The sequence below is a fragment of the Oncorhynchus kisutch genome, linkage group LG12 (assembly GCF_002021735.2).
Source record: "Oncorhynchus kisutch isolate 150728-3 linkage group LG12, Okis_V2, whole genome shotgun sequence".
Classification (NCBI taxonomy): Eukaryota; Metazoa; Chordata; class Actinopteri; order Salmoniformes; family Salmonidae; genus Oncorhynchus; species Oncorhynchus kisutch.
Genome location: NC_034185.2, coordinates 25,019,182 through 25,042,024, shown reverse-complemented (window position 1 = coordinate 25,042,024; position 22,843 = coordinate 25,019,182). Strand labels below are relative to the sequence as shown.

The following is a 22,843-nucleotide window of genomic DNA, read 5'->3' as shown; positions in this document are numbered from 1 at the left end:
CTAGGTGTCTGGCTAGACTGTAAACTCTCCTTCCAGACTCACATTAAGCATCTCCAATCCAAAGTTAAATCTAGAATTGGCTTCCTATTTCGCAAACAAAGCCTCCTTCACTCATGCTGCCAAACATACCCTCGTAAAATTGACTATCCTACCGATCCTTGACTTCGGTGATGTCATTTACAAAATAGCTTCCAACACTCTACTCAGCAAATTGGATGCAGTCTATCACAGTGCCATCCGTTTTGTAACCAAAGCACCATATACTACCCACCACTGCGACATGTATGCTCTCGTTGGCTGGTCCTCGCTACATATTCGTCAACAAACCCACTGGCTCCAGGTCATCTATAAGTCTTTGCTAGGTACACTGGTCACCATTGTAACACCCACCCATAGCACACGCTCCGTCCGGTATATTTCACTGGTCATTCCCAAAGCCAACACCTTCAACACTGCCTTTCCCTCCAGTTCTCTGCTGCCAATGACTGGAACAAATTGCAAAAATCACTGAAGTTGGAGACTTATATCTCCCTCACTAACTTTAAGCGTAAGCTGTCAGAGCAGCTTACCGATCGCTGCTGCTGTACACAGCCCATCTGTAAATAGCCCATCCAACCAACTACCTACCTCATCCCCTCATTTTCTGCTCTTTTGCACACCAGTATTTCTACTTGCACATTCTCATCTGCACATATATTACTCCAGTGTAAATTGCTAATTTGTAATTACTTTGCCACTATTGGCCAATTTATTGCCTTACCTCCTTACTTCATTTGCACACATCGTATACAATATTCTATTGTTATTGACTGTACTTTTGTTTATCCCATGTGTAACTCTGTGTTGTTGTTTTTGTCGCACTGCTTTGCTTTATCTTGGCCAGGTTGCAGTTGTAACTCCGAACTTGTTCTCAACCTGGTTAAATAAGGTGAAATAAAAAATATACATTTTGGCAAGTCAAAACTCTGCCCATGTAAAACCTGCTGATTAGAAGGTCCTGTTTAAATTGTATTTTCAAACAGCAACTATCTGGAAATAACTCTGATCACATTTATTCACACTTTCACAGTGTTTGTTTTTGAACAATATGATACAAAACACAGGAAAAACAAAATTGTTACTGCATTGGGCCTTTAAAACTGATTAATTGAATAACTAACAACTTGGAAGTGAGAGAACATTTTAAACCAGTTTCATAATCTGTCTGCTAGGTGCCTCAGTTTTTATCCGAAGAGGCACTATGCTAAACCACAACAAAACTTTTCAGATCATATGATTTGATTCCTCCAAGCACAGGGGTTAGACGTTTTGTTCTGCCTATTGATTCATGTGGACAAAGGCCAGATCTCACTGGTGGTATCAACCCACTGGACAGCCCTGTGTTCTGCTCCTCATGTATCCTCGATGGAAACCCACATCTGAACCCCACACTCAATAATGAATGACTGAGACCCAATGAAAACATATCTACAGGCTAAAATCACAGCTAGGCAGCCAAGGTCCTAAACCAAGTGAAGTGTAACAGAATTAGTGTAGACAGACAGCGGCGTGGAGGTTAGGCCTGGCTACCGTGGCTGGTTTCTAGAGTTTTCCACTAGACTTCTATCCCATTCGCCCTGAGTAAGGTCTGATTCTAAAGCCTGCGAGCGAGTGGCATCTTTTGCTGTGATAATATTTATTTGTTGTCTGTTCTAATAATAACTGCTTCATATAGCAACACTTAATCATGATGATGACGTATAGAATAATACGAAACCAGTTATTCAAAAGGCCTGTTTCATGTCAAACTCAATCCATATCAACCTCACATCGTGTTCCCTTCATTTCTTGTGCCCCTATTTGTGTGAGCTAAAACAGAGCAAACTACCCACTACCAGTGTCCCACTGGGCAAAAAAACTGGTTGAATCAATGTTGTTTTCACGTCATTTCAAAATAATACAATCAATATGATGAGGTTGAATCAACACGGAAAACTGTTTGGATTTGCGAAGAATCATCAAAGTAAGGCAAACGTTATTTTCTTCACCCATCTTTTAACCTAAATCCAATGACATGGTGACACTTTCTATTGATTTCATGTTGAATTCACATTAGTTTACAAATCAACCAAATGTGTATCAAAACTAGATGTGGAACTGAAATCTGTTCACAGTGGGGTGTGAGTAGCAGTGGTGTAAAGTACTTAAGTAAAAATACTTTAAAGTACTACTTAAATAGGTTTTTTGGGTATCTGTACTTTACTATTTATATTTTTGACTACTTTTACTTTTACTTCACTACATTCCTAAAGAAAATGATGTACTTTTTACTCCATACATTTTCCCTGACACCCAAAAGTACTCGTTACATTTGGAATGCTTAGCAGGACAGGAAAATGGTCCTTTCACACACTTAACAAGAGAACATCCCTGGTCATCCCTACTGCGTCTGATCTGGCGGACTCACTAAATACACATGCTTCGTTTGTAAATTATGTCTGAGTGTTGGAGTGTGCCCCTGGCTATCCATAAATCACACAAGCAAGAAAATGGAGATGTCTGGTTTGCTTAATATAAGGAATTTTTAATTATTCATACTTTTACTTTTGACACTTAAGTATATTTTAGCAATTACATTTACTTTTGATACTTAAGTATATTTAAAACCAAACACTTTTAGACTTTTACTCAAGTAGTATTTTACTGGGTGACTTTCACTTTTACTTGAGTCCTTTTCTATTAAAGTATCTTTACTCAAGTATAATAATTGGATACTTTTTCCACCATTGGTGAGTAGCTTTGATTCCTGAGAAAAATAAAACTTATAAGCAGAAGAATGAGAGAATCCGTCATAAGTAGTAGGACATTGCACATTTTCATTACAGTAAATTGGGAGCTAAATCTAAGTACTATTCCTGGGGTTGGCATATTCACGTCACATTGCCGTTTTTATCATCACGGCAGTAATTCCTCATGACTAAAGACAGAATCATGACTAAATAGTAAACACACACATGCACAAACATGCGCATGCACGCGCGACACACAAACTTTGTTGTCAGGATTTATACGATAGGCTTAAACTAGATGTTGTAATGCACAATAACAAAACATGTTTATTGCTGTTATTGCATTTAGCGCCATTGCCATAAAAATAGTAGTAAAATGGCTCAGCAGTGGGCTTCTAATGTGGAAAACATGAGTCATCTGTTGAAAAACTGACAGAACATCAGGATCTAAATATGTGTGTGTGTGTGTGTGTGTGTGTGTGTGTGTGTGTGTGTGTGTGTGTGTGTGTGTGTGTGTGTGTGTGTGTGTGTGTGTGTGTGTGTGTGTGTGTGTGTGTGTGTGTGTGTGTGTGTGTGTGTGCGTGTGCATGTACATATACTTATAGAGTAAGCAAAATGTGAAAATGTATTTCAGAAAACAAGAGTGCAACTATTCCTAGAAAAAAAGAAGAGCAAAACACAGACAGTGAGATAAAGAAAACATCCTGGGTGTTTTCCTAGAAGGTTTTTTACTGTCCAAACAACGTTCTCTTAAAATAAAGGCTGTGTGATCTAACAGGGGAATCATTTGAGCTCGGGATGTCGTTATCCTAATCACATCATCTCGGGTACCCACGGGCCACGGATGGTTCCTTAATAATTGTGATTCATGTGATTCCAATGTTGCAACAAAAAAGGCAACTGACTTGCGCGCATCAGCAGCCGAGAAGAGGGGGGGCCTTTTTAGTGGGTGTGAGCTTTTAATGACCGTAACACTTGCCCAAAAAATTGAGGAGTCTGTACAGCGCTGGAAGAAACAAAACATATTGTAGCTGACAGCCTAATAACACAGCAGGCCCGTTTCGCAACTGAGGGTGGGCGGTATCAACAACTGGAGGTAGGACACTGACGGTCTGTAGCATATCATACCATGACGTGCTAGCATTTCTGAATGACCAGGCTCCGGTCTAGAGAACAATATTACACTTACCAGGTCTATGAATGTTAAAAACTTCCAGCTCCCGCCATATGTTTGATGCGCGGGCATGTCAATTGCTTTATAATTGCAGAGGATGGAGAAATAGGACAGGAGAATGGCTACCCTTAGCACCTGAGATGGGATGAGCGCCATGTTTTTTCTCCGTGTCCTTGTCTCGTCTCCTGCTATATCCTCCTGTCAGATTGATGCTGCGGGTCTCGCACAGTGCAGGGGGGTCGTTGCCTCGGAGAAGGGAATCAGACAGAGGAGGTTGCGTACGAGATGTGAACGTGAGGAAAGGGATGAGGAGGAGGGGTGTTGCCATAGAAACAGAACGCAGCCTCTCCAAGACGAGGAGGAGCAGACCACTATGTGATGCTCTGCATACATACAGAGGCTCCTTCAATGATGTCTTTATAGTCTGGTCAATGGTTTTGGCTAGTCTAGTGTAACGGATGTGAAACGGCTAGCTTAGTTAGCGGTGGTGCGCGCTGAATAGCGTTTCAATCGTTGACATCACTTGCTCTGAGACCTTGAAGTAGTGGTTCCCCTTGCTCGATGCTTCGTGGGTGACTGTTGTTGATGTGTGCAGAGGGTCCCTGGTTCACGCCCGGGTATGGGCGAGGGGACGGTCTAAAGTTATACTGTTACACTAGTATAATAGTGGAATAATGCTAATGTGTTCACATTTCTACTGAGGCCATTGCATCTTTGCACATGCATATAGTTCAAATGTGCTCAACAATTTATTGTAACTAAATATGTATATAGATTTTTCACTTGGTGGCTCTTAAACAATAAAAAATGGCAACACAAAATTAACATTGTGTTCTAACACAAGACTGTGCTTGTCCCTCCAATTGAATTGATTAATTTATTTTATTTCACCTTTATTTAACCAGGTAGGCTAGTTGAGAACAAGTTCTCATTTGCAACTGCGACCTGGCCAAGATAAAGCATAGCAGTGTGAACAGACAACACAGAGTTACACATGGAGTAAACAATTAACAAGTCAATAACACAGTAGATAAAAAAAAGTCTATATACATCGTGTGCAAAAGGCATGAGGAGGTAGGCGAATAATTAGAATTTTGCAGATTAACACTGGAGTGATAAATGATCAGTTGGTCATGTACAGGTAGAGATATTGGTGTGCAAAAGAGCAGAAAAGTAAATAAATATAAACAGTATGGGGATGAGGTAGGTAAAATTGGGTGGGCTATTTACCGATAGACTATGTACAGCTGCAGCAATGGGTTAGCTGCTCAGATAGCAGATGTTTGAAGTTGGTGAGGGAGATAAAAGTCTCCAACTTCAGCGATTTTTTTGCAATTCGTTCCAGTCACAGGCAGCAGAGAACTGGAACGAAAGGCGGCCAAATGAGGTGTTGGCTTTAGGGATGATCAGTGAGATACACCTGCTGGAGTGCGTGCTACGGGTGGGTGTTGCCATCATGACCAGTGAAAAAAACACTGTCTTCCTTCTGACATACTTACATTCTGTTTCAAGATGGAGGCAGTTACAGAGGAGCTTTGTTGCTCCACCCGAGACTTTCTGATATGTTATAATTTACTGCCTTTGGCAGGTAGCTTACTATTACTAGAAGCGTTTTACAACTCTACAATGGTCTCTAGGACACAAGGCCAACTGATGGTGCTGTTTACTACTTTATTGGCCGTCTTCAGGATCCCAAGGCTGTTATAAGTTAGATATTGTGTTATTAATTCCGTCACTGGGTTTTCATATTTTATTGATCCCGTAAAAGTACAGTACTTTAACCAAACCAAAACACCACTAGGGGACTGAGGGCATGACCAGAAGAACATCAAAGTGTTGCGTGACTCTTCAGAGCTAAGAGAATAGGCCTGGGAAATAAGAGGGCATCAAGCGCATTAGATCAGACACCATTCCGGAACAGAAAAACACCTAGGTTTTTCCCACTGACACATTGACTGCTTCACACAGTATTACCGTAATCTATAATTGCCAGCTCCAGTCTCAAAGCTTTTTGAGAGATGTCAGGCAGCGGCAGACTAACTCTCCCCCCTGTTAAAATCAGTATTAAGTTACGATAAGGCAGCTACAGAGGTTTATTCTATAAAAATCCCTCGCTAGAGACAGACAAATGGTTTCCAATCCCAGCTATTAAGAGGATAGAGAACTGGGGATTACAGCTTCTGGCCTCGGTCCCCCCCAAAGTCAGCACAAGATTGGAAGGCTGACTTGGGCAGGCAGGCAGAGATGGTATGGATGGATGGCCTATCCTGGTATAACCCTGGTGAGAGGCTTTGTGGGTCTGAATATGAGTCCTGCCTCATTCGGTAACACAAAAGCTCCCAACTACCATAAATGCATAATTTCTACATTTTGGATCTAATACACTGAGTTACTCAAACATTCTGTCAGGAACATTCACTTCATGTAGAGTGCAGAAAACCTTCTCAATTGTTCTGCAAGTGTTCTTGGCCTGCTGCAGAGTTGCAGGGGTCTGCTGGAGTGCATGCGCTGGCTTTTGACGGTTTGTGGTTAGCCGTGGGGTGTTTGCTTGAGAGTTTCCAGTGTCACCGCCTGCTTTAAAGTAGAGGAGCTGATTCGCAGCTAGCTATTGCACACTCATCCAGTTTGCTCTGCACTCTCAGTGCACTCAGTGGATACAGCCCGAAATCGTTCCTCTTCTCACTGGGATGTATTGGCGAGCGAGAGGCTTCTGTGCTGGGTGAACACAGCATGGGCTCCGTCTCATGTTTGGATATGATCTAGGAGTATAACCATTGGCATGTTAAAGCATTGGAACAGCTTTGAGTATTGTTTTATGTCGGGCCTATAAAGGCCAGTAGTTGTGGGTTTAGCACTCCAGACTCTGTCTATCACATCCACATACCGTGGCCTTTCTTCCTCTGTTCTTCCTCTTTGAATATGTCGTTCATTCTATGTTGACTGGGATTACAAGAACCAGACTGGGATTACGCCATAGATGTTGTGCGGCCTAAATGTGGCGGTCACAAATTCCCATCAGGTTAACTAGGGAATTTCAGTCCTTAATCCACTCGACATCTGTCCTCATCCAAGCATCCGTCTTTAATGACTCCCCCTCGCCTCAGATAAATCTCCACAAACAACACACGAGAGGATGTCCATCTCATCCAAGTCATCTTTCATTATCCCCCACTAGCTGAGCTGTGTAGGAAAGGTGGGGCTAATCCTCTGGCAGCCAGGGCAAGGCTGTGTCTTGACTGGCGCTACACAGGACATAAACCCTCACTCACCTCTCCTCTCCTCACTTTTCGCTATGGCCCCATAGATTTCAATACAGAATGCAAGTGACTTAGCTCTCTCTCTCTTTCTCTGTGTGAGCTGGCTGGCACATCATGTCAAGGGCCTAAAAATAGGCCTCCAAGCCTCATTAAGGCCCTAAGTTTGTTTGCCTCGGTATAATGCCCATGGCATCCATTGGCCCGGGTGTTTGTGTCTGTTTGCAAACATCAAAGTCTGGCCAATCAATCTAATGAGGAGAACGAGGACACACATCTGTTCTCTCGTGCCTGTCTTTTACCTCCATCCCAATTTTTGTAATTAGAGGTCCCCATGGTAAACCACTGCTTTAATCCAGATTGGTAATGATAAATAAATATTTATTTATCTATTTAGTCGGGGGCAAATGCTTCCAGCTTTAAACAGGATTGGTTTACATAATAAGGAAGGCTGACTTGGGCAGGCAGGCAGAGATGGTATGGATGGATGGCCTATCCTGGTATAGACAGAGTCTGGCGTGCTAAACCCCCCCCCCCCCCCCCCCCCAGACAGTTTGATGAGGAAACATGGCCGATAAATGAGTCCTTTAAGTGTAGTGGCTATAGCCCAGCCCAATGTGGAACATCTTCCATGTGCATACGCTGCACGCTTGGTTGGTTTATTATTGCGTTACAATCCTGAAGGAGGGTGAGTGTTTTTCGATTTTGAAACAGATGATGGTTTTTATGGTTTTAGCCTTTGACTTTGATCATGGCTTTCATGTTTGTCTGTATTTTGCACTCAAGTGAAATGAGTATCACCAACCTTGTGGGGGGGGGCACTGCCAAGGGTCTCCCTGCCTGCCTCATGTGTTCTGATTAGAATGGATCATTTGATGAGATAAAGATGTCATGAGACGCACGGCAGAGCAGAACGCTAATTGTCCCCAAGCCTCTGACTGGCCTGAATGGGAGTGTTGCATGTTGTATCTACTTCTGTCTGCTTTCAGCATCGTCCTGATGACAGTGTTTAAAGGATGATGTTTCTGAATAAAGCTCACTGTATCATATTCCTGGACCCATGGCCATGCCAAAATGTCCACGTTTAGTTGATTTCTTTATAGGCTGACACCAGAGGAGAGGGGCCTCAGCCATGCACCTGTTGTGAGGAACGGAGCGAGGCATTGACAGAGGAGCGTGTCTATACCCTTGGATTTTGATAGAGTGTGAAAAGGCCGGAGGCTGCCAATAGGAAGGTAAACACGTGTGTTTGTGCAGGAGAATGGCTGATTACGCAAGAGCGCCACAAAAAGAAAGTGTAGCTTGCACAAACACCAGGCTGTAAAAGCTTCAGAGACAAACAAAGGTGGCACGGAATGGGCTACAAAGGGACACTGACAGGTGAGGGTTGAATGGAAATAGCATTCTCATAACCTGCCTGTTACATCAAACCTTCTGTGGTGTATGTTTGTCTGTATAAGGACAGAACCTTGTCTTTTACCTAGCAGAGCTGGACTGTGCTGGCTCCCTGTCTGTTCAATTACTAGGCTACTAGTATGGCCTCTCCTTATTATTTACACGACAAAGTTCCTAATAAAACCGGGGATTTGTCCAAATGGAAAGAGCAATCACTTTGTGGAAAATATTATTCACAGCGACCGGGTGATATTAATATAGAAAATATGTATTTTGTCTGTCAGGGCTATCCCTCCACAACCACAGTATGACATTATAGCCCATTTACCAATCCCATCTGGATAATAAACAGAGAGATCTCATTAGCTAAAAGTATACTGGCCGCTGTTGCCGGTTATGAGCTGCCGTTCTTGCCATCAGGAAGGGTCGTCTGCAGTGCACACAATTTTACTACGCATAGATTAAAACAATTTCATTTGTCCTGCTCCTGCCTGAGCTCGGGGAAAATATATGACTGTGCTGAAAGGTATAGAGATTAAACTGGCATGTCACTGTGTCTCAGCTATATGCCAGCAAGCTTAATCACCACCTGTAAAACATCTCAGCCTGGAATTGGTTCTGCTCAGTCTGCAATTAACATTGTCTTTGGAAGTGACTTTAAAGCCTTGCAGTATCATGCTTTACATGCTCACTGAGAGGATTGCAACGATGGGTGCCATGTTCAATTATTTTGTCTAGACTAAATCACGTAAATGATCTAAGAGGGTCCTATTGCCTAGACTGTTCTGATTTCACAGCAGCCACGTTGAAGCTTGTGTATCATGTGAGAAGAGATCAGCTTGTTTAAACCAGATATGAGAAAATGTCACATTCATACTGTTGAATATTACAGATAGACCGATACCTACAGATCTGAAGGGGGATTAACACAGTGTAGTGGCAGACTAGAATAAACACTATGTGGAATAAACTCGTAGAATAAACTCGATGTATTGTAGATGAAGGTTAAACAATCCTAAATGGAAGGGGTGGGAACTCCGGCATGGGACTATTTGACAGGAAAGAGAAATCATAACGGGATCAGTGGCTGTGTCCTGTAATTTGGAGAATATGTTGACCCGGCTGATCCCAGGCAAGCAGAACAAGCTGCCAAGTCCTGGGTGGAAAGCATCCCTCTGCCAGGCTCCTATGTATTACCACTTTCTGTCACTTTCTGTCAGTTTCCTACTTCAAACACAGCGCAGTCCCAGGAGTTTAAGAGGTGCTGGCAGTAGCCGGCTTTTTATCTCCCGAAATGTTCCACTGTGGGAAACTTTGCCTAGGCAACAAGAGCCCCAGTGTCCGGAGGTTGGAAATAAAAAAACAAGATCGGCCCATTTCCGAGGAAGAGGGGGTACACTGGCTCCCAGAACAGGGGTGCGTGTCTCTGACCTCACAACCTTGATGGGTAAGTGAAAACATTCTCCCACTCACACAAACTACAAGGAAAGAATAGCCAAGAGCAGTTTTTGATTTATATATAGTTTGATTCTTGGAGCACTCAAACTTTAGTAAGTGAACAGAAGTGAACAGCTATCAACCTATCATCATCAATTGATGAGGTGATTATTTTATTTCTGACATTTTAAGTTGTATCAGGAGAAGTCAGATCAGGCATGCTGACACTGTTTGGGATTTCTCTAGTAACACAGACTGTCTGCTCTGTACCTACGTTGAACTTCAATCAACAGGAACTCTTAAGGTCAGAGACAGTATTCTAGTTCGACCACTAGGGGTCTTAGTTTACCTCTGTCTGGTAAAAGAGTGAAGACATTACAGTTACCTATCTGAGAGGCTTTCAACAGGCCTTCTATCGAATGTAGGGCACGCTAAGTGTCATTTCTGTTAACATTTTCCATTTGGTTTGCTATTTCGTGACTCAATACAATTATGCAACTGCCATTCAAACAATAGCGTAAAAATAAACTGACAACTCTTGGTATGCAAAAGTGAAAATGCTACCCAATTGAATAATAACAATTGAATTTAATTGAATATGTTTCATATGTGTTTGTCTCTCCTATCAGTGAGAAGTGTTGTCCCTTTCTCAGGTATGTCTGAAGAAGCCTGGGTTGTTTTATCATAGTCACCCATCAGCCTAGTGCAGTTTTTACTGACTGTTTTACAGCCTGGGAGCAAGAGATGAAAGCAGCTCTTCCTTGAGGATTCACCAGTGGCCACCAGTCATGCTGCGTTAGTGCCCTGCCTTATCACTCACACAAAATGACCTTTGTCATAGTGTAGCACATGTACAGTATATCCTTATGTCATTTCCTGGCAGCGAGAGAGAGAGAGAGAGAGAGGTGAAGCTGGGATTCCAGGGAATGTGTGACACAGCACTGAGTGTTAGAGCTAATCAGAGGAGCTGAACTTGCACAATAGCAGCAGATTATTGCTGGGTACAACTAGGTGTGGAGCCTGAGAGGGTGGTGCCCATGCCCAGTGAGTAAGCACTGACAATACATCAGCTGTCGAGACCTCATTGTTTCAGAGGCACTGGTTGCAGCCATGGGACATGTGCCTGAGGGCAAGAATGTTTGTTTGTGTGTGTGTGTGTGTGTGTGTGTGTGTGTGTGTGTGTGTGTGTGTGTGTGTGTGTGTGTGTGTGTGTGTGTGTGTGTGTGTGTGTGTGTGTGTGTGTGTGTGTGTGTGTGCGTGTGCATTGTTCTGAGGAACTTTATAATGCTTTCGATGATACTGCAGCAGGACAACAGGCATGGAAATGGTCTCCAGTGCCTCTGTGTGCTTCAGGAAGTGGCCTGTTTGATGACTGTGTACAATGTGTTGTGAATGGAGCGGACAGGCCTTCAATGGACATGCTGTGTTCTATCTAAGCCATTACACAGCGAAGAAGACATTCAAGGGGCTTGTCTCAGGATCAGTTACAAATGAGCTTAATGAGTAGGAGCTCGAAGTATGTAACAGTAAAGGCCATAGTATCATCATTTGATGTGATTATGTATAATTAACATGGGGTTACAATTGAATATATTTTAGACATTCATAATAAAATCAGTCACCGTTTTAACAAGCATCATCACCTGCTTGGTTCTTGGGCCATTACGTTTCAGTGACTAAGTCAGAGTACAAAAAACTTGATCTGTGGGAATACCCTCAGCGGTCCTTGGATGAATGTGAAAATATGAGACTCTTGCAGGTACTCGTACCAGCAGCTTTGACATCACCTTCTAGGAATACTGTACCAACGATGTTACATAACCCAGAGGAAAGACACTGTTCTAACATGCCTTTTGTGGTCAAGAGGACAGGTTCTTTCTCTTGGTGTTGTTTCACCAGAGATAGTTTAAGGGGGTTTAGTAGCAGTGCTGGTTATGTTGGATAACGTTTAGCTTTTTAATGTGTCATGTATTTATGCATGTGAGTCCTATTGACGTATAGGCACACTATCTCTTACTAGTCAGCCCTTGAGCAGTATGACAATATTACTCCTAGAAGACCAGCCATGATTTAAAGACAGTTAGTTTAGGGCCATGGGAGCTGATCTCCCTTGGGAATGGCTTTCTAAAGATTACAGAGAGGAGGTCTCCATGGGGAGTCCCAAGCCACAGCTGATATGATATGGCCATGAGCTACCAGAGACTGTAAGCCACTCTTGTTCTAGCTGATAATCCACTTAACTCTATATATGTACAGCACACACACACACACAGACACACACACACACACACACACACACACACACACACACACACACACACACACACACACACACACACACACACACACAGGACCAGGGCCCAGGCCAAGCACCCAAGCACTTTCATTGAGGAGTTGTGTTACCTCGCTCCTAAGGACTGGCTCATGTGTTTACCAAAAGAGGATGAGTTTACTGGATGTCTCATGATGGCTGTTGTGGTGGTCTGGTTATTTATAGACATTCACTCTTGCGATAATATCTAGAGTCAAATCAATAATTTTGTGTTTGAATAATTAGGGCTATCAAAATGACTGGAATAGCCTATGTGAGGACTTTGTCCAGGAAGGCTATGTCCCTAATACCTACGTTACACTTACCTTTGTAACTACCATGTGATTGTATTGGGTTTTAGCTTCAGATAATATAGGGTGAGCCTATTGTTGTTCTATTGATGCACATGCAGTCTAACATAGGCTACATAAGTAGCATCGGGTGTTATTCTGTTTTTATAATGCATGGTGACCATAGTCTCATACAGATGAAACCATTAGCACCCATAGGCCTCTTCATTCCCCTTCACTTTGTCCTTTTGCTTCTGAACTACCAATGGACTGCCGTAGACTGTTAATAATAATAAATGGACTTGTCATTCTAGTTGCCTAACTCATTCTGTAATTGTTTAAGGGGTTTCTGAAGTATACAACTCAAAGAGAAGCGGGTACTCTCATGTAGACAGTGGCGGATTTAGGTATAGCCGACCCAGCGCGACATTTTCCCGGGGACGGCACGGGGCGCCCGCACAAAAAAAGTGGAATGGTGACAAAAAGTGGAATGGTGACATTTACGTGACCGGTTTTCTATCACTCATTTGCACGTCACGTCGATGATATAATGTCACTGTGTGGGACTGTGGGTCAATTAACCTTGTCGGTGTGGGCGCCCTGATTCTAGTTGGTGAGCTAGGCAGGCTACTGCCTGGGAAGGTCTCCCACTCAGAAGTATGAGATGGGGAGGGGGGCGGGGGTAGGTTGACCTCAGGTCTCCCCATTGGAAGTCCGAGGTAGGGGGAGCAGGGGAATCTATCAAATAGCTCACCTCTAACTTTGTACAGTACTAATGCAATTAGTAAAATCAGTCACACTACGAAATGCTACCAAATAAAGCACAATTAATTCATAATACAGTGAATATATAGTTTCACAGACATATTGTAGATTTTTTTTCTGGTTTCTGCAAAATTGTTAAGAATAATTTAAAACCAGTCTGCACACCACCAAGTGAACTGGTTTAGTCTTGACTCTTGGTTGAGAGTGTTGGGGGAAGGGTAATGTATTGATGCTCAGTGCCAAATCAACACAAACTTGTGTCTATTTGTCTCTGTTTCTTCTTTTTGATATATGTTTATATTTATATAGTTTTAAATATTATGATTATTTATTTGTGTTGTTACAAATGTCTGAATAAAAATGACCGTTTTTGGGGGGGTGGGGGTGGGTGTGCGGCTGAAGGGGGAGGTTCGCCCAGGGAGCCATACAAGCTTGAACCCCCCACTGCATGTAGAGAATCATTTTCACTGGAACATACGAAGAGGCAGACTAAATAAACGGGTTGCATATTGTACCCTGAGAATAAAGAGCGTTTACACCTTTATTTAATTACATTCACTATGGCAACAGTGACTGTAGTGGCAGGCACACAGTAATTGCACCATGGTATTTTATAAGATATACTAGATACATATTTTTATATGAATAGAGGCCAGAATAAATGAGAGAAAATACATCAAATTGGGCCTCGCATGAAATGTACTCTGTCTGTTTGCGTGTCACGTCCCCGGGCGCGCCGCTGAGGGAGTTCCCTTTGTGCAGAGCTCCGTTGAAAGGAGCACGGGGCCGGATTCTCCCTGTCCCTCTCCCTCCTCACACTGCTTCGCTCCATGGCTTCTGCCTCTCTCTCTCTCTGGGCCGAGCTGGGGGATCCGATGACGTCACGCACCAAACACTGTCACTCACTCCCTCTCTCTCTACCTCTGTCTTTCGCTTTCCCCTCTCCCTCTCTCAGATGTTCTATTCTGGGAAGTTGTGCCAGGAATAATAGCTTCGGCGTCTTCCTCACAAACTGAAAAATCGTGTCGAGGAGGATGTTTTACTCACAAGCTGTCTTCATTTAGTAGCAGCATAAGGCTTTAGAATAGTCATACGGAAGTCGATCTTTTTTTGGTGCTAATTCTTGTTTAATTTTTCACTCTTGAGTCTTGGACGCTTTTATCCGACAATTAGCGAAGTGTCAAGAGCGTTGTCATAGGTTGTCATTTATTTGGGATTTTACCGGACGTGGGTTTTTGCACGGCACCTGAAGTGTGACACGGTAAGTGACTAAATAGAAGCTGTCAGTTGACTTCCAGTGTACAATTTCGTTGTTTTGCAACGAAAAATCTATAGTGTTTGTTCTGTTTATTACGATAGCTATGTGGGGAATACCCAGTGCTTTGCATGCAGATTAGGAATGTTGCGTAATATCCTAAGGAATTTGCACAGCCAATGCAGCGGGCAAACGGCTTGTAAAACCTAGCTACAGTATGAAGCTGGATTCATGGCAGGAAGATTGTGTTTTTCTCTCTCTCTGCAGAACAGTCAAGGCCATGAACACCCCTCTGTCATTGTCACCTATCTGTACATAGTGTTGTATCCGTGTTGACTGTTGTGGTCTGTAATTCTATGTACGTCGTATGTTTCTGTGCTTGAATGTGTGTGTGTGTGTCTATGAGAGGGATGGTGGGTGGTACGCTGGCCCGTTCCGGGAATGTTCCATGACGTGTTCGCCGTCAAGATCGGGGCCCATCAAGGGGGTTCTCTGCCGCTGATCGTCTCCGTCTTTCTGTTGAAAATACAATATTAACATGAAAAAAAGTGACTTTATTTATGTTTCGTAAGTCAGACTTGGAGCCTATTAATTAGACATATATTACGCATGGACTAGGCATGGGTTATGTATGCATCATATTGCCCAGCTTTTAGCCAATGCACAGAGCTAGTGATGTTAAGAGTTATCATTTTCTGCTTTGCTTGTTTATTTTGTTCAGCAGCCTAAATGTTATTTCCTCTCAACCATTTGCTCAACATGCATTTCTATTATCATATTTTCCTCACAGAAAGCAAATATTTAAAAGGCTTTTTATTGGAAGGTACTCTAGAGAGGTCAGTTCTCTTGTGCATACAGTATCAGTCTATAAGATTATACATTTTATGTTTAACATCCCGCCTCACTGTTATTATGCTTGACCCAATTGAACCCATTTACCTGGTGTGTCCTCAAACTGTACATGTTGTCACTCCATATTTCAGTCTGTCATCACGACAGTGACTGGTGTTTGTTTTTTTATCAGCACAGCAGAACTATCCATTAAAATGCAACAGGTTCTCCAATGAGACATTCATGTCAATGGGTGTGCTCAAAGCCTTTGCCTCCATGGTAACAGCCTATTAACATGGTACCACAATTGAGGCCTATATCACCCGGTGGTAGATTTGAATCTGTTTATCCTACAATACCTTCATTTAGATATCCTACATTGCTTTATTGCAGATACAGCTATAACCTACAGTCCCATCATTGTAATTCACCTTTGTTGAGCATGATATGACTGAATGGATATAACTCAGGTTAGCCACCACCAGCCAAAGGCAGGGAGCAGTAGAGCTGCACTGTGGATATCCATCAGCCACTGGGAATTAATTCTGAAAGACCAACCTACATACGGTATCATCTGTCCCACAGCAGCGTTGTAGGAGAGGAATGGGATATCTTTTATCATACTGCACATACATTGTAGTGTGTCTTTCGCTGTACCAGCAACCTGACTGTGAGAGGAGGACGGAGAGGTTGTGAGCCTGGAATACAGAACGTAAGCTATATGATATTGCACAATTTTACAATAGGCACTTAGCAGTGAATGAAGAACTCTACCCATCTCTTTGTGTATGGACGGTTTCTGTTTTGTGCCTCTGGTTAGGGAGCTGGCCTATTGTGAAACTTTCTTTCAGCGCTACTGTAGATTCATCAGTCCCAATATACCCATAAGAGGCTTTCCGGTACTGTGCAGAGACACTGTGGATCATTTGGCACTTGCGGGTTAATGATACAGCCACACCTTCTGTGGTGGGGTAAATACATCGTCGGCTCCTGTCCCTCTCTGCCTTTGAGCTACGGCCCTGAATACACACAGAACACGGGACACACACAGCCTGGAAAGAGGTGGTCCACTTTGCACCTTTGTCATTGTGGAAGATTCACTCTCACGTTGTAGAGGGACAACCCATGCAACACATTTAATGACTTGATATCTAAACCTTGTGGTTCTGCGTGTATTATGTGTAGTGAATAGCTCAGGAGACTGGGGTGCTAGGTTATTACTGTGCATTTTGTCCTAAGTCACTCTTCAGTGATGGGAACATGACAGTGACTCACACCTGAGCGGTGTCTGGCCTCCTCTAAATCCTCTGAGTAATCTGTCTGTCTCACGCTCTAACCTCTGTCTGTTGTCCCCCATCCCAATCTACATGGGGACTCCCACGTAATCAAATCACATGCGCCGAATACAACAGGTAGACCTTACAGTGAAATGCTTACTTACAAGCCCTTAACCAACAATAGGCTTTAAGAAAAATAGGTGTTAAAGTATTTACTAAAATAATTTAACAAAAAATGTAAGAAGAATGAATAGAAATAGAAAAACAATTAAAGAGAAACAATATCACAAGTAAGATTATGTGAGTTATATTACAGAATAACTGTTTGTTAGTGTGTGTGCGTGTGCATGCGTGTGCGTGTGCGTGCATGTGTGTGTTTATATGTGTGTGAGGAAGAGATGGTGTTCTGATTACTAGAAGAATGATTTCCAGTTGCACCAATGAGTCATGATGACTCAAAGGTCCAAGCATCTGAATGACCTTCAGACTAGTCGGGCCCTTTGATCTCACACTTTTTCATTGTGGGTCCAAACAACGTCTTCAAACGTATGAGATGGTCCGACGGGTCAACTGGTTAGAGAGGTGGGTCAGAGATGGGGACATTGTGACTGTGTAGTTGTATGTATCCAGGTTATATTCCAATGGGTGTATAGGTCTGTGGTGTGGCTTGCTAGAAATGTGTTCACTTAACAATCAGAACACTCAGACACCTGCATCCTACATCTGATGCCATGGAAATGTCTGTAACTGAAAATAGCACCGTTGCACACACAGGAGCCTGACCATGGCTTGAAATCTTCACAATCATGTGATCACAATAACAAAAACAGCACCGACACAGGTGACCGTGTTCAGGTTCACCCCTCTACAGTACAGAATCTCTATGTAATTCGTGTGTGTAATCCCCAGCAGTGTGTATGTGACTGGGGCCCTTTGAATTATTCAGCCTGAGCTGTGGCCGTGTCACCAGGACCGTGCACCGCACACACTTAAATGGGCCGACTGGGTTCAGTGGCTCACCCTGCTAAACACTCAACCTGCTCTGTGGTTTCCCCTATTAGCTGTACATGTGCACCTGTGGAGCCAGGAGGCAGCGGAGGGGAGGGGAGGGAGAGGAGGGAGGAGGAAGGAGGGGGTGGTCACATGTGGTGCTGACTACACCTCCCCTGGAGCAGCAGTAGAAGGAGGAGGAAACAACACTGGTAACCAAGGCGACGCTCACACTTTACAAGGTCACTCTACAAGGCGACTCTGTCACTCTGTTAGCCCAGCGCTAGCTCTGTTGAGCTAGCGCTGGGCTAACAGAATGTGACTTCTGTTGCCTTCCTCTAGTGTTATGGCCCATGTTTGCCTAGGGGCGGCCGGGCATCTGGAGAAAATGAGCGTCAGATGGCATTATAACAGCTGCAAATGTGCTCTGTGACTGTAGCCAACTGTGAAGTGATAGCAAGCTGTTCAAGGCTAATGAAAGCGAGAAGACCCTTTAAAAGAGAGAGAATTAGTAGAAAAATATGGCGACTAGTTTTATTCTTCCTCTTGTGCCTTGTGACAAACGTTCCTTAAACGAAGAAAGGAAAACCCTGCACACATCTAATTGTAGATTCTTGTCGTATTTGCTTAAACAACAGTGTTTTCTTTGATTAAAGTGGTGATTTCTAGGGCTGGGAATTGCCAGGGACTTCACGATACAATATTATCACGATACTTCAGTGCCGATACGATATGTATTGCGATTCGATGCTGTGATTTTATTGAGATTCAATGTTCCAAACACATTGCTGCAGAGGGACAAGAGAGAGCCATGAGAAAACAAGTGTTGATCAGTCATGGAAATAAAAGTGCTGAAAACAAATGGGCTCCCTATTTAAAAAGAAGATGGAGAACAGGCTATGAAGGGAAAACACTGTCGTTTTGGTGCAGGTACAGCCAACTAGCGCAAAAAATATATATTGTCATATTGTCATAACGATACTATATCGTCAAAAATATTATCCCGATATGCAACGGTGCCGACCCCCCCCCCCCCCCCCCTTCACTAATGGTTTACAGTGTAATTGGCCCCTAGCTGGGTGTCAGTGCAGACAGGGGTAGAGTGGCTGGATGGGGATATTCACAGCTGAGTAATGACACTCACCCACATCATAGATCACTGTGACACATAGCACATTCACCCACACACAGGGCTATGTGTCTAAATGTGAACCACTGTTAGTGGAGCAGGACATGGGCACTGAGGGCCAGCAGAGGAGGCACATCAGAAGACGAGGTCAGTAGTACAGGTACAGAGGGACTGAAAAACAGCTTCTATCTCAAGGCCATCAGACTGTTAAATAGTCACCACTAGCCGGCCTCCGCCCAGTACCCTGGCCTGAAATGTAATCACTGTCACTAGCCAGCCTCCGCCCAGTACCCTGGCCTGAAATGTAATCACTGTCACTAGCCGGCCTCCACCCAGTACCCTGGCCTGAAATGTAATAACTGTCACTAGCCGGCCTCCGCCCAGTACCCTGGCCTGAAATGTAATCACTGTCACTAGCCGGCCTCCGCCCAGTACCCTGGCCTGAAATGTAATCACTGTCACTAGCCGGCCTCCGCCCAGTACCCTGGCCTGAAATGTAATCACTGTCACTAGCCGGCCTCCGCCCAGTACCCTGGCCTGAAATGTAATCACTGTCACTAGCCGGCCTCCGCCCAGTACCCTGGCCTGAAATGTAATCACTGTCACTAGCCGGCCTCCGCCCAGTACCCTGGCCTGAAATGTAATCACTGTCACTAGCCGGCCTCCGCCCAGTACCCTGGCCTGAAATGTAATCACTGTCACTAACCGGCTACCACCTGGTTACTCTACCATGCACCTTAGAGGCTGCTGCCCTATGTACATAGACATGGAATCACTGGTCACTTTAATAATGTTTACATATTTTTTTACTCATTTCATATGTATATTCTGTATTCTAGGCAATTCCATCCTATTCAACTATTGCTGTATATTTACTATTCTATCCTATGTATTCTACAGATATACTAAATATTCTATCCACGTACTGTCCATAATGTCCATAATGCCTATACATCCCATCACATATACAGTGCCTTGCGAAAGTATTCGGCCCCCTTGAACTTTGCGACCTTTTGCCACATTTCAGGTTTCAAACATAAAGATATAAAACTGTATTTTTTTGTGAAGAATCAACAACAAGTGGGACACAATCATGAAGTGGAACGACATTTATGGGATATTTCAAACTTTTTTAACAAATCAAAAACTGAAAAATTGGGCGTGCAAAATTATTCAGCCCCCTTAAGTTAATACTTTGTAGCGCCACCTTTTGCTGCGATTACAGCTGTAAGTCGCTTGGGGTATGTCTCTATCAGTTTTGCACATCGAGAGACTGACTTTTTTTCCCATTCCTCCTTGCAAAACAGCTCGAGCTCAGTGAGGTTGGATGGAGAGCATTTGTGAACAGCAGTTTTCAGTTCTTTCCACAGATTCTCGATTGGATTCAGGTCTGGACTTTGACTTGGCCATTCTAACACCTGGATATGTTTATTTTTGAACCATTCCATTGTAGATTTTGCTTTATGTTTTGGATCATTGTCTTGTTGGAAGACAAATCTCCGTCCCAGTCTCAGGTCTTTTGCAGACTCCATCAGGGTTTCTTCCAGAATGGTCCTGTATTTGGCTCCATCCATCTTCCCATCAATTTTAACCATCTTCCCTGTCCCTGCTGAAGAAAAGCAGGCCCAAACCATGATGCTGCGACCACCATGTTTGACAGTGGGGATGGTGTGGTCAGGGTGATGAGCTGTGTTGCTTTTACGCCAAACATAACGTTTTGCATTGTTGCCAAAAAGTTCAATTTTGGTTTCATCTGACCAGAGCACCTTCTTCCACATGTTTGGTGTGTCTCCCAGGTGGCTTGTGGCAAACTTTAAACAACACTTTTTATGGATATCTTTAAGAAATGGCTTTCTTCTTGCCACTCTTCCATAAAGGCCAGATTTGTGCAATATACGACTGATTGTTGTCCTATGGACAGAGTCTCCCACCTCAGCTGTAGATCTCTGCAGTTCATCCAGAGTGATCATGGGCCTCTTGGCTGCATCTCTGATCAGTCTTCTCCTTGTATGAGCTGAAAGTTTAGAGGGACGGCCAGGTCTTGGTAGATTTGCAGTGGTCTGATACTCCTTCCATTTCAATATTATCGCTTGCACAGTGCTCCTTGGGATGTTTAAAGCTTGGGAAATCTTTTTGTATCCAAATCCGGCTTTAAACTTCTTCACAACAGTATCTCAGACCTGCCTGGTGTGTTCCTTGTTCTTCATGATGCTCTCTGCGCTTTTAACGGACCTCTGAGACTATCACAGTGCAGGTGCATTTATACGGAGACTTTATTACACACAGGTGGATTGTATTTATCATCATTAGTCATTTAGGTCAACATTGGATCATTCAGAGATCCTCACTGAACTTCTGGAGAGAGTTTGCTGCACTGAAAGTAAAGGGGCTGAATAATTTTGCACGCCCAATTTTTCAGTTTTTGATTTGTTAAAAAAGTTTGAAATATCCAATAAATGTCGTTCTACTTCATGATTGTGTCCCACTTGTTGTTGATTCTTCACAAAAAAATACAGTTTTATATCTTTATGTTTGAAGCCTGAAATGTGGCAAAAGGTCGCAAAGTTCAAGGGGGCCGAATACTTTCGCAAGGCACTGTATATATTTCTTAGTTCCATTCTTCTATTTTTAGATCTGTGTGTATTGTTGTGAATTGTTTGAAATTACTGCACTGTTGGAGCTAGGAACACAAGCATTTCGCTTCACCAGCAATAACATCTGCTAAATATGTGTATGCAACCAATACGATTTGATTTGATCTGTGACTGAGAGTAAACACACGGAGTAGTCTTTGTGTTGTTCTCGTCCTGATCCTTCTCCTGCTCCTCCTTTTCTGGGTGTCTGAAAGGAGTGTATTTCCTTGACAGGCTGTGCCGATGCCCTGGAGGAGTGTGAACGCTGTGTGACGTCCTCGCAAGTCGCTCTCCTTGGCTGCACAACAGGAAACACTTGTGGCCTCCCTCCTTCCTGCGCTCAGAAAGAGGTAGTCTCTTTCTTTCTTCCTCTCCCCCTCTTTCTTTCTTTTCTATGGCTTTCTGTAGTGGTAGAACCAGCTGAGACCTACTTTTATGTCCGCACTCTGCCAGCAGCCACTGCTGGAGTGTTGCTGGCTCCATTGATGCCTCCTCCGCTCCCATCCAGCCAATCAGACCACAGCTGTTTATGCTGAAGAAATGTGATCGTTCTTTGCTCCAGCCTCTGAGCAGCGAGCAGCGCTAGAAGCAGAGCAAGAGAGAGCGAGAGAGAGAGAGAGAGAGCGCGCAGGCGGGCTAGAGAAAGAGGGAGGGCTGCAGACAGTAGAAGGGAATAAGCTCCTCTTAGAGCCGTTTGAGTGGCGCTCGTAGAGGCTTGTGAGACTCGGGTTCGGTGAGGCTGTGATTTGTACCCCCCACCCCTCTCCCCCGAGGCTCCCCAGCACTGGAGGGATGCAGAGGACACCGTGTCAGGTGGGCTGCTGGGGGGGGGGCTTGGCAATTGAATACCGCTGAATAATGTCGGGAGAGACATAGAGATGAAGGGAGCGAGTTAAAGAGAGATATAGGGAGTGGGCGATGCAGAGAGAGAGAGCTCTTGTCAGAGTGTCTCGGTGCTGCTCTTGTCACCTGCCTCATCAGTGTAGGTGGGTGAGGTGACATCAGAGGACAGAGAGGGTCTCTCACGCATGGTGGTTGAGGCTCCACCACGCCACCCAAAGGATGAAGAGGAGCGTGGCAGACTGACAGGCACAGATACCCAGAGGAACAATGTATTCACTTTGGGCAGAATATACATGACTACCAATACCTTTTAGTTGTAATTTTATTTAACACTTTCACAGTGTTTGTCTATGTGTCGTCTTTGTGCATGGTCATGCACGTTTAGCCACTAGTCTGTATATTCCTGACAGCTTCGTAACCCTCTCTCCCGATCACAGGGCGTGTGAAGAGGGTGTGTGCCTGGATAGGCTTGCCAGGACTGCCAGGCAGAA

At 43.8% G+C, this 22,843-nt stretch overlaps 2 protein-coding genes across 5 annotated transcripts in view; one reads left to right on the top strand and one right to left on the bottom strand.

Annotated features, from left to right (window-relative positions):
• aig1 (androgen-induced 1 (H. sapiens)) overlaps window positions 1-4,535 on the bottom strand; it is a 51,491-nt gene extending 46,956 nt beyond the window's left edge. The window contains exon 1 of one of the 3 annotated variants that reach the window (XR_004211916.1): window positions 3,958-4,356. Coding sequence is in view for 1 of the 3 variants with exons in the window: in XM_020496552.2 (XP_020352141.1) it covers window positions 3,958-4,098 (141 nt within the window). In the remaining 2 variants the exon portion in view is untranslated. Of the gene's footprint in view, window positions 1-3,957 lie in introns of all 3 variants that reach the window. The other 2 variants (XM_020496552.2, XM_031837195.1) reach the window with 2 other exon arrangements.
• A 9,796-nt stretch (window positions 4,536-14,331) lies between these two features.
• Window positions 14,332-22,843, top strand: part of hivep2a (HIVEP zinc finger 2a) — a 96,862-nt gene continuing 88,350 nt past the window's right edge. Inside the window, exons 1-3 of one of the 2 annotated variants that reach the window (XM_020496548.2) lie at window positions 14,332-14,655; window positions 21,744-21,859; window positions 22,790-22,843. The exon at window positions 22,790-22,843 is cut by the window's right edge and continues 21 nt beyond it. The gene's annotated coding sequence lies outside the window, so the exon portion shown is untranslated. Of the gene's footprint in view, window positions 14,656-21,743; window positions 21,860-21,910; window positions 22,323-22,789 lie in introns of those variants that run through there. The other variant, XM_020496549.2, reaches the window with a different exon arrangement.